This window comes from Heterocephalus glaber, unplaced genomic scaffold, assembly GCF_053883595.1.
Source record: "Heterocephalus glaber isolate CG9 unplaced genomic scaffold, H.glaber_assembly_v1.0 deba00001479, whole genome shotgun sequence".
Classification (NCBI taxonomy): domain Eukaryota; kingdom Metazoa; phylum Chordata; class Mammalia; order Rodentia; family Bathyergidae; genus Heterocephalus; species Heterocephalus glaber.
Genome location: NW_028258316.1, coordinates 12271241 through 12282613, shown reverse-complemented (window position 1 = coordinate 12282613; position 11373 = coordinate 12271241). Strand labels below are relative to the sequence as shown.

The following is an 11373-nucleotide window of genomic DNA, read 5'->3' as shown; positions in this document are numbered from 1 at the left end:
GAGTGATGTATTTCAAGCCCTAAAGGCAAACAGCCTCCAACCCAGATTGATGTACCCTGCAAAACTATCTTTCAAAATTGATGGAGAAATAAGATACTTTCATGATAAAGAGCACCTCAGGAACTTCATGAATATGAAACCAGCACTCCAAAAAGTTTTAGACAATACCCTAGGAAAAGACAATGAGGATCACAACCCCAGGAAACCCAGCAGAATGTATCCATTGGGGATGACAAATTAAACGCAAAGGGGAAGAATCCAACAAAAAGAAAAAGTCATGACAAGGCTTTTAAAACTTTTAACTTCATCTCCCTAATGAGTGTATAATTCAATCTTGTTATTATACTGATTAGTATTTTTCTGATTCTAGAGTTGCACACCTTTCCTTGTGGTGTACTGGCTATTTATCATCTTCTTATGTCTACTTTTTAATTGGGTTGTCTATTAATGAGCTCTAAGAATTCTTTATATATTCTGGTCATAAGTTATATGCATTGTAAATATGGTCTGTTTAAGGACTACTTTTCATTTTAATGATGTAATTTAAAATTCTAAATTTTGATGAAATTTCATTTATCAATTTTTTTCTTTTATACATCATGTCTTTTCAGGGTAGTTCTTGCCTACCCTGAATTCATAAATATTTTCCCTTATAATTTCTTCTTAAAGTTTTATACTTTTAGGCTTACATATTTAGGTTCATAGATCCCTTCAAGTTATTTTCATGTATGGAAATAAGGGTTGAGGTTAATATTTTATATACGGATACCAGGTGTTCTAGTGCCATTTGCTGAAAACACTCTCTCTTCCTCCTCTCTTGAATTGAGTTTATATTCTATAAAATGCTAATGTTCAATAATCTTTCAAAACTCAGTGGACCATATATGTGTGGTTCTATTTCTAGATTCTCTGTTTTATTCAAATGATCTATATGTCTTTCCTTTTGCACCAACACTGCCTTGATTACTGTAGCTTTAGAAGAAGTCTTAAAATTAGGTACTAAATGTCTTACAACACTTTTTTGTCTTTTTTTTTCTTTTTTAAACTTTTCTAGGTCCTTTGTACTCCTACATAACTTTTAAATTTCAATATCCAATTCTTCCTTTATAGCAAGTATACATAGACCTGATTTTTTTATATATATCTTGTGTTTTCTAATCCTGCTAAATTCAAATACAAGTTCTAGGGACTCCTAGAGATTTCTTAGTATTTTCTCTGTAGATGATCATTTCATCTACATATAAAGATTTTGCTTCTACCTTGCCAATCTTATCCTAATTATGTCATTTTATTGTCAGACTATGTTGGTGAGGCCTAGGTTTCAAAGTTTAATGGAGAGATAAAGAATAGGCATATCTGCCCTTGTTCCCCATCTTAAGGAGAAAGCATTGTATCTTCTCCATTCATATAAGGCATTCTTGCTGGAAGTATGGAGTACATGTCTTTAATCTCTTGAGAAGGTTCTGTTCTACTTCTAGGCTCCTGATAGCTTTTACCATGAACAGCTGTAGAATTTAGTCCAATACTTTTTCTCCAACTAGTGACAGGATCATATGGCTTTTTCCTTTCCTCTGTTAAAATGATGACTTTTGGGGGTGGATCTTCCAATGCTGAACCAACACTGCCATCCCTATAACAAAACCACTTTCTACATCCTGCCAGATCTGACTTCTAATAGTTTGTTTTGTTAAACAAATTTCTATCTATGTTCATACTTTTTTCTTCTGTTATCTTTATCCAGTTTTAGGATTAGCACAATGTTGAGTTCCTAAAATGAGGGGAGAACTGTTCCTTTTTTTCTCTGCTTTAAATGTTTGATATAATTTATCAGTTAAAATGTATATGAGCCTGTTGCTGTCATATAGGTAGGTTTTCAAGCTAGGAATATACTTTCTTTAATAGGTGTTATTCAAATTTTATATTTCCTACAGAGTTAGTTTCATTAATTTGTCTTCCAAGGTACTTCTTTTATTTTTCTTTTGGTACCAGGGATCGAACTCAGGTCCTTGTGCTTGGGCAGCAGGCAGCGAAACCACTGAGCTAAATCCCAGGCCCCCTTCCAAGGTACTTCTTAGAAGTTGTCAAATTTATTTCAAAACAGATTTTTGAAATATGCTTTCTATATCCTTTTAAATTCTGTAAAATCTGTCGTAATGTCTCCTAGATCTTGACATTGTAATTTTAAAAATGTGTAATTGATATTGTGTAGCAGGAAGAAAAGATCTAAAGGTGCAGAGGAAGTGGGAGGGGTAGGGGAAAGGAAAAAAGGGAAAAGAAAAAATATGAGAAAATGAAAAAAATGGAAACAAAGTCTTTGCAAATAGGGAAGAGTGGAGGGGGTGAAGGGAGGGCAAGGGAAGGGGAAAAAAAAAAGAACCAAGATACTCATGTAATGGTACAAGATCCCAGTGATGAATGTAACTGTATTTTATACCGAAAATGTACCAATAAACTTAATGGGAAAAATTTTTTTTAAATGTATATGAGCCTGTTATTGTCATATAGGTAGGTTTTCAAGCTAGGAATATACTTTCTTTAATAGGTGCTATTCAAATTTTATATTTGCTCCAGAGTCAGTCTCATTAATTTGTCTTTCAAGGCACTTCTTAGAAGTTGTCAAATTTATTTCAAAAAAAGATTTTTTTAATATGCTTTCTATATCCTTTTAAATTCTATAAAATCTGTGGTAATGTCCCCTAAGTTTTGATATTGTAATTTTAAAATGTATAATTGATATTGTGCAATAGGAAGAAAAGGTCTAAAGGAGTAGGAGAAGTGGGAGGGGTCGGAGAAAAGAAAGAAGGGAAAAGAAAAAATATGAGAAAAAGAAAAAAATGGAAACAAAGTCTTTGCAAACAGAGAAAGGTGGAGGGGGTGAAGGGAGGGCAGGGGAAGGGGAAAAAAATGAAAACCAAGATATATCATGTAAAGGTACAGGATACCAATGATAAATGTACCTGTATTTTATACCTAAAATATACCAATAAACTTAATGGAAAATAAAAAAACAATTAAATCCAGCCCCAAACAGAATTCAGAAAGGCCAGAGGCCTCCAGAGGCTGCCTAGAAAAACCACCATGAGACAAGAAGTTGGGGCTAAGTGGGACACACTGGTCCTGTTCAGCAGATTAAGAACACCCAGTGGTTGGAGGATATGCATTACAAGGGTAGTGTTAGAATGTATCTTACAAGTGCACATTTTAGGCCTTTCTCATGTCCACTAATTGTGTCAGCAAGAACCTTAGAACTCTGACAAGAGATATCACTACTGGGCCAGGGATTTAGCTCAGTGGTTCTGACACATGCCTCGCAAGCACAAGGTTCCGAGTTCAATCTCCGGTACCCCCCCCCAAAAAAAGAGAGAGAGATAACTACTGAAAAAAGATAATCATGAGAAACAGGACATTTTTGTCAGTTCAAATGACAAAAGAAAGGTCATTGGCTTAGGAGACTATCAGTGGTCCATCATCAGTAGAACAAAAGATGTCAACAGAATAGAGACAGACTTAGGGACTAATAAGATGAAGGCAGAAGGACTCCTGACATATGAGCAGTTTGGGCTCTGTTTGTATGAGAACAGCATCCTCCTCTCATTCAGGGACTCCTGGGGGAATATCTGGAAAATAATTCTAAGCAAAAGAACATGTTGCTCCAGATCATCAAACAAATGGAATCCTCAAGTAGTAAAAAGTAGCATGCTAGCCTAAATGATTGACATTGATGCCAATCCTAAAGCCTGGGACAGCTCGATTCCATGAAAGATGCTCAGTAATTATTCAATGAAAAAGCACAAGAATAATAAGACATTTTAGCGTAGGTTGAGTCTGAGAAACAAGCTGTAACAAGGAGGGATGAGTAGATAGATAGATACTGGGCACTTGGTCATACAAGATGTATGGAATCAAAATTATATGGCCCTTATTTTTAAAAGTATTTTTAACATAAAGCTCACAGAGACAGAAGAAACCTGACGTGCCCATAAATACCATTTTCTCTATCTTTACAACCTACTTAAGCTGTTGGTACCCTTTTAGGTCTGAAGGCAAACTTACAGTCAAGTAGGAAAAGGTTCAGTATTCTCACCTATGGTCCCAAAAAAGATGCTGCCCTTGACCATTTCTGACCAGCATACAGCAGAGGCAGTTTGAGAAGCTCTGACACCAGTTCCTGGTTAAATCTTGACAAACGAGGTAACTTGGGCAATCAGCATGAAAATCTAAAATCTGAATTTTTGTTGGGCTACTCTGACTATTCTGTCTCCTAGCTTATAGCCTCTATCCTTTTTTTTTCCTTTTACCTCCACTTATTCCTGCAAACAAGATAAGTGCTTCTAAATTTTTAATGATTGTAAATTAGTCTCCTAGGATGAAAAGTCATGAAAGCAACAATTCTGTTTTCTCAGTGTTACATCCCTAACACTTAGCTCCCAGCACTTAGTAAATGTTCAATAAGTACTTGTTGAACAAATTAATCTTAGAGAACAAATTTTTTTACTTCTGAGGTGAGGGAGGGATGAAGAATAACACTAAATAATGATAACTACTATTTATTTGTTGAACATCTTACTATTATTTACCACCATACCAAACAGACACATTCATGGTTTATCTCAGTTCATCTTCCAAGTTGCAAGCAGTTTGAAAATGGCATCCTCCTTGCAGAATGGGACATCTGCAGCACCTGAGAAAAATGAATTTCACATCCAGAAACCGAAGCCATACAACCAAGATGAATCAGAACTCCTCACTGTTCCTGATGGTTGGAAGGAACCAGCTTTTTCTAAAGAGGACAAACCCAGAGGACTCTTGGAGGAGAGCAGTTTTGCATTTTGTTCCCTAAATATAGAGAAGCCTACTTGAAAGAGTGTTGGCCTTTGGTGCACAAGGCTTTGAGTGAACATCACATTAATGCAACCCTGGACCTGATTGAGGGCAGCATGACTGATTGTACTACAAAGAAGACTTTTGATCCATACATCATCCTCAGGGCCAGAGATCTAATAAAACTGTTAGCAAGAAGTGTTTCATTTGAACAGGTAGTAAGAATTCTTCAGGATAATGTTTCATGTGACATCATTAAAATAGGTTCTTTAAGTAAGAAATAAAGATTTGTAAAAAGAAGATAACGACTTATTGGTCCCAAAGGATCTACTCTGAAGGCATTAGAACTCTTAACAAACTGCTACATTATGGTTCAAGGAAACACAGTTTCAGCCATTGGACCTTTTAGTGGCTTAAAAGAGGTTCAAAAAGTAGTTCTAGATACCATGAAGAATATTCATCCAATTCATAATATCAAAACCTTAATGATTAAACGAGAGTTGACAAAAGATTCTGAATTATGATCACAAAGTTGGGAAAGATTTTTGCCACAATTCAAACACAAAAATGTGAATAAACAGGAAGAACCAAAGAAGAGAACTGTTGAGAAAGAGTATACACCATTCCCACCACCACAGCCAGAAAGTCAGATTGACAAATTCGCTAGTGGTGAATACTTTTTGAAGGCAAATCAGAAGAAGTGACAGAAAATGGAAGCAATAAAGACTAAACAAGCAGAAGCTCTCAGTAAGAGACAAGAGGAAAGAAATAAAGTGTTTATTCCACCTAAAGAAAAGCCAGTTTCAAACCTAAGGAAGCTTCTACTGAAACTAAAATTAATGTGGCTACCATCAAGCAAAAGGTTAAGAAAGCAAATAAGAAATTTGGAGCCCTTACAGCTGAAGAAGTTAAACTTAAACTGGAGGCAGATGAAAAGAAAAAGAAGAAAAAAGTAACATTAAAATACCACACCTTGAACTGTTCATTTGTGAATCTACCTCCTTTTGTAAAGGATTTTGAGAAACAGGGCATTAGTTGTTCTAGAATATTCTGATCACTTTTTTCTGAGTTTCAGTTTTTTTGTTCATAAAATAGTACTTTTTATAAATATAAATTATTCTATTTTTCACGTGTGTTCTGAGAAATTTTGTGTTACAAAGTAGTATACATGTTGTGTATATTGTATAACCAGTTCCAGGCAAGTTTTACTGACACATGATTTTAGAAATAACTTTTTACTTTTTAGTTTCAGGATGTGCATGTGACTATTGTAATTATGCATCAAATCCAAAGAATGTCTGAGCTGTTGGTTAGTCTTTAAATGTGCTACCCAAGCATTTTGTTTTAAGAAAAATAAATGCAAATTTTTCAGTGTTTCTCTCTCCTTCTCTAATGATAAGTGAATATTTTGGCTTATCCCTTCTTACCATTTTGTCTTTCATTATAAGATTAAATGGCTCTTAAGAAAAAATAATCTTCCAAGTTGTCTTATGAGATAGAAACTATTATCTCTATTTATATAGGAGAAAATTCAAGTTCAGAGAGCTTAAGTAACTGATGACAATCTCATGACTAGTGTGTGGCAGATCCCAGACTGAAGTCTGTTCATCTGAATCCAAGCCTATGTCTTTTTATCAAATGTGCCATCCCCATATCTAAGAGGAAAAACTTCTGCTATAACTGAGGAGCCTCTTTAGGGCCCCTTTCATGTCTTTGTTCCTTAGAGTGTAGATAAAGGGGTTCAACATGGGAGTCACCACTGTGTACATGGCAGCTGCTGCAATGTCCTTTTCTTCAGAGTCAACAGAGGGAGGGGACAGGTAGGCACTGAAGAGAGTCCCATAGAAAACACAGACAACACAGAGATGGGAGCTGCAGGTAGAAAAGGCCTTGTTTCCCCCACCAGGGGCTCGGACCCTCAGTATGGCAAATACAATGCGGATGTAGGAGATAACAATGCATATAAAGGGAACGATGAGGACTGTGCCTCCTAAGGCAAGAACTGTCCACTCATTGATGTGGGTGTCAGAACACGACAGCTTCAAGACAGGAGTTATGTCACAGAAAAAGTGCGCTATCTCCCCAGCCACACAGAAGGACAGCCGAGCCATGAGGAGGGTGTGCGTCAGGGCAACTGTGTTGGTAAGGACCCAGCACAAGGCAAGCAGCAGGACACAGACTCGAGGGCTCATGATCGTGGAGTAGTGGAGGGGATGGCAAATGGCCACATAGCGGTCATAGGCCATTACAGCCAGGAAGAAGCTGTCCAGATCACCAAACATCAGAAAGAAATACATTTGTGTGAGGCAGCCCATATAGGAGATGGAGTGGTGCTTGGTCTGTACATTCACCAGCATCTTGGTAACTGTAGAAGATATTAAACCCATATCAACAAAGGACAGGTTAGCCAAAAAGAAGTACATAGGGGTGTGTAGGTGTGGGTCAGAGCCAATGGCCAAGATGATGAGCACATTCCCAGTCACAGTGATGAGATACATACACAGGAAAATTCCAAAGAATATCTGCTGTTGGTCTGGCAACTCGGATATTCCTCGGAGGAAAAATTCAGAGACACTGGATTGATTTTCCATGACTCTGCAGCATCTAGAGGCTAGAGAAGACAGGTAGAATGCTGGCTTTAGTCTAAAACTGCATGGGCTGACTCTCAAATCTTCTTTTAAATTTATTATTAAACCAATCCTGACTTTACCTGCAATCTGACCTTACTTCCTTTCTTTTTCTTCTCCAAAGAATCTCATATTTTTTCCTCCCTGTTTTCCTCAATTCAACCTTTAACACAAAGAGTACTTTTCCAACAAGGTTCTAGGCATATTGATTATGGATATTACCATGCCTTAGACTAGGTCTACAGCTTCATAACAGGTCACTTGCTGCAGTAGGATGCATATATGAATGGACTCCACTGAGTCAAACCTTTTGAGAGATAGTTCCAAAACACGCAAAATTCTTCCTTTAAAAAACACTGATAACAACTTCGTTTGAGATTGAAAGGCATACGAAGGACTTCTCCCTCTTTACTGTCTCATCATTTCTTCCAAAATAAAAAATATGACATCCTGCATTTGAGCCTTTGTCATTGACATCAGCTTCATTCTGTAGCTAACATTTACTAAACCCTTCTTATATGTCAGGTACTGCATTAAACACAGAGAAATTGTCTCCTTTAATCCTTAAACAACACTAGGATACAGAGAATATTCTTCTTACATATAACAAAGCTGAGGGTAGGGATGTTTGAGTAGTTTTCACATGGACCCACCATTCATGAATGTTTGAGACAGAATTCAAACCCATAGCATTGGACTCAAGATACTATACCAATTTCCATTATGGCATTTATATTTTAATCCCTCAGAATTCCTAGTTTAACATCTTCAGTGTCACTTGTCATTACTATATTTATCTTTTATAGAAGAACAATGAAGCTCAAGAACTAGATAGAACCTAAAAGATCATGCGATTCATAGATTCTCAAGCATTGGTCTGTAGATCAATGAAGTGAGATACTTGTTAAAAATACAGAATGCTAAGGACTGGGATTTAGCTCAGTAGTGCAGCACCTGCCTGGCAAGTGCAGTGTCCTGAGTTTGATTCCCTGTACCAGAAAAAAATACAAAATCCTGTTCCCCACCTCAGAAATATAGAATTAAAATTCTCTTGACTATAGTATGGGGACTTGTACTTGAAAACAAAAACTAAAATGTAACCATCCTTTAGTATTTTGATGTTCAATTGGGATTAAGAAATATTTATTTAGCCTAACCTTTCCAAATTTGCAGTTAATATGCTGAGGTTCAAATGACTGAAGTGATGAACAGTTTTCACTATGATTTGGAGGAAAATGTGGTCTAAAAATCAGGAAATTAGGCTCCCGAACTACTGCTCCATTCATTAAGGTGGCTATCTTTCTATTTTTTATTATTCAGAGTAAGGGTAAGAAAAACTTCTCCCTTAGTTGATGGATTTACCAAGGCATTGTTCATATTTTTAAGCTAATTATTCAAACTTTAGGAAGAGGAATAGCTGAGAACATTATGTAGTAATCTATCCTGAATCCCATACAAAACTACGTTAAGTGACATATCTGACACTTGTACAACATTTTCTGAGTGATCAGAACGAGTCACAAACCAAGTTATTTTCTCACCTACTCTATGTCACAATGGGGAATCTTTTTTTTTACTTCTGAGTCAATAAAAATTTTTTGAATAGTAAATTTTTATTAATTTTATTGGTACAATTTAAATATACATAATGATCACATTCATCATAGGGAATTTGTAGCTGTACATGGTATATCTTGATTCCTCTTTTTTTCCCATAAAAGGAAAAAAAAGGGTCCCCTCCTTTCAACTCCTCCTCCCTTCTTGATTTGCAAAAGCTTTATTTCCATTTTTTCTTCTTTTCTCCATTTTTTTTTTCTTCTTCTCCCTTCCTTCTTTTCCACCTCCCCCTGCCTAGTGGGAATGTGATGCCTCACAAAGATTAGACTGCTGACTTAGCATGTTCTAATAACCATATCCTGTGGGCATGAGACAACCTTAAGACTCAAAAGTTTGTGCATCTCATCAAGAGGAGGGGTATACAGCAGGGCAAACAACCCCATGCCTTCCTGACATCCAGTTCCTGACTTTAGCAAGTAAGTCCATTAAATTTCCATTTGGGTTTCCAAAGGGACAGTACATTATTTTAAGGAAGAGCAACATCTCTTTCATCATGTGTGTCAGCATATAATGCCTTGATCAGGCTGTTCCTATGGAGGATTTTCAGACTATGACATCCATCCGTTAACATCAAGTGAGGGGGGGGAGAGAAAGAGAGGAAAAAGAAGGAGGATGAAGAAAGAGAGAGAAAGGGAGGGAAGAAAGAAGGGAAGGGGAAAGGAAGGGAGAAGGGAAGGGGAGGAAAGGAAAGCAAGGAGGTAAGGAGGAAGAAAGGAATGAGGGAAAAGGTAAGGAGGAAGAGAGGAAGGAAGAAACATAAAAGAGGAAAGAGAGATGAGGGAGGGAAGAAAAGGAAAGGTAGATTCTAAGCTCTCCTTTCTAGCCATAAAGAAGTGTAAAGCTGAGTCATTTATAGAAACAAAGATGGATTTTGACATCATAATGCTAAGTAAAGTAAATCAGATGGAGAAGGTTGAATATCACCATTTCTCTAATATGAGAAAACCAAAATATAAACAGCAAAATAAAAGAGAGTAGAAAGAGAGAAGGAGATTCTGTGGGGATGGGAAGGGAATCTAGGGAAGGAGAGAGAGAGGAGGACAGGGAGAAGGAGTAAACGCGACAAAGATGAGATGTGTATGTGTACCAAACACCCAAGTTAAATGTCATTATTATTTATTGCAAATATATATTAATTTCATAAAAGCTCTCCTTGTAAGCCCAACTTTTTACCTTTTATCCTTTTGTTCCTCCACTCAAGTACTTTGTGGCAATATCTCTCGCTCTGTCCTCTGTTTTTGCCTTCTTTAAAAGCGTTTCTCATCCTTCATTCTATCTGTGCTCCCAGAAATCACTATGATTCTCTGAGGCAACAATAAGGTGCTTCCAGAAACTTAGGGCAACCTCTCCTTCTGTCATCCAAGGTGATAAAGCCCCATTACTTACCTCCGATGCATGCCTCTTCATCTGCCATGTCACTCAACAGCTATCAGCTGGCTTGAACACCCAAAAAGAAAACTTCAAAGGTAGGACCTGCCAGCCTGGAACTGTTTGACCTAAGTTTCACTGCTTTCAACCATCTTAGTTACTGAGAAGGTTGCACAGGTGTCCTCAGTTGGAAGAAAGAGCTCAGATTGTTCCCAACGGTCATTGTGATGGGATTAACTAGAATGAGGATTTGGGATCAAGAAAAATAAATAGAAATAGCAATCAATCCAAAAGCCAAACTCACATTGCTAAACCAAACATAGTTTAGAGAGGACAAAGGGAGAGAGAGAAACAGATAGAGTCCAGATGATGAGCCCAGGAAATTCACAAGGACTGCAAAGACAAGGTAAGGCCATGTCTGAAGGAGAGGCTGCAGCTGACAGTTAGGGTCATCAGCTGGAGTAGCAAAGACCACACAAGGGACTTTCTGTACCCAGTATTGGAGATAACCTGGGACACATGGTATTCTGAACCCACATAACCCAGGTTTGCAGGAATTTGGAAGTGTTTTATGTTTATATTTTGAAACCTGAACTGATAAAAATGGGGAGCTACCTCTTCATCCAGCTGATACCAGGAGGAGGCTGCACAGGATCCTCTTTGGGCCTCTCTAGACAGAGAGCCATGGGACCCTGTCCTCTAGAGCCTTGTTAGTGCAAACACTCATCACCGTCCAATCTCCACCCTGTCTCTCTTATGGCATAGCAAAGCAGCACGGTGCTTCACTTACAAAAAGAGAAACTCTACTTCTCCCTCTATGCTGAGTTTTGCTATTTGTGTTGATTTTCAGCCTGTCTGTGATTTAAAATGCATTTATTTTTATCATTAATTAAGTTTATTTGTACAATGTAGATATATATATATATATATAATGATCACA

General features: G+C 37.2%; 1 protein-coding gene and 1 pseudogene across 1 annotated transcript; one reads left to right on the top strand and one right to left on the bottom strand.

The window, feature by feature from the left end:
• The first annotated feature begins 4644 nt into the window (after nucleotides 1-4644).
• LOC101715091 (KRR1 small subunit processome component homolog pseudogene) lies at nucleotides 4645-5875 on the top strand (annotated as a pseudogene).
• A 601-nt stretch (nucleotides 5876-6476) lies between these two features.
• Nucleotides 6477-7652, bottom strand: Or1n1 (olfactory receptor family 1 subfamily N member 1). Its single transcript, XM_004849623.2, has one exon. It carries the CDS (start codon nucleotides 7410-7412, stop codon nucleotides 6477-6479), a length of 936 nt encoding a protein of 311 aa, XP_004849680.1. The 5' UTR covers nucleotides 7413-7652.
• Between the last annotated feature and the right edge of the window lie 3721 nt (nucleotides 7653-11373).

Coding starts and splice junctions, on each gene's coding strand:
- Or1n1 (XM_004849623.2), bottom strand. CDS start 7,412: ATGGAAAATCAATCCAGTGTCTCTGAATTTTTCCTCCGAGGAATATCC.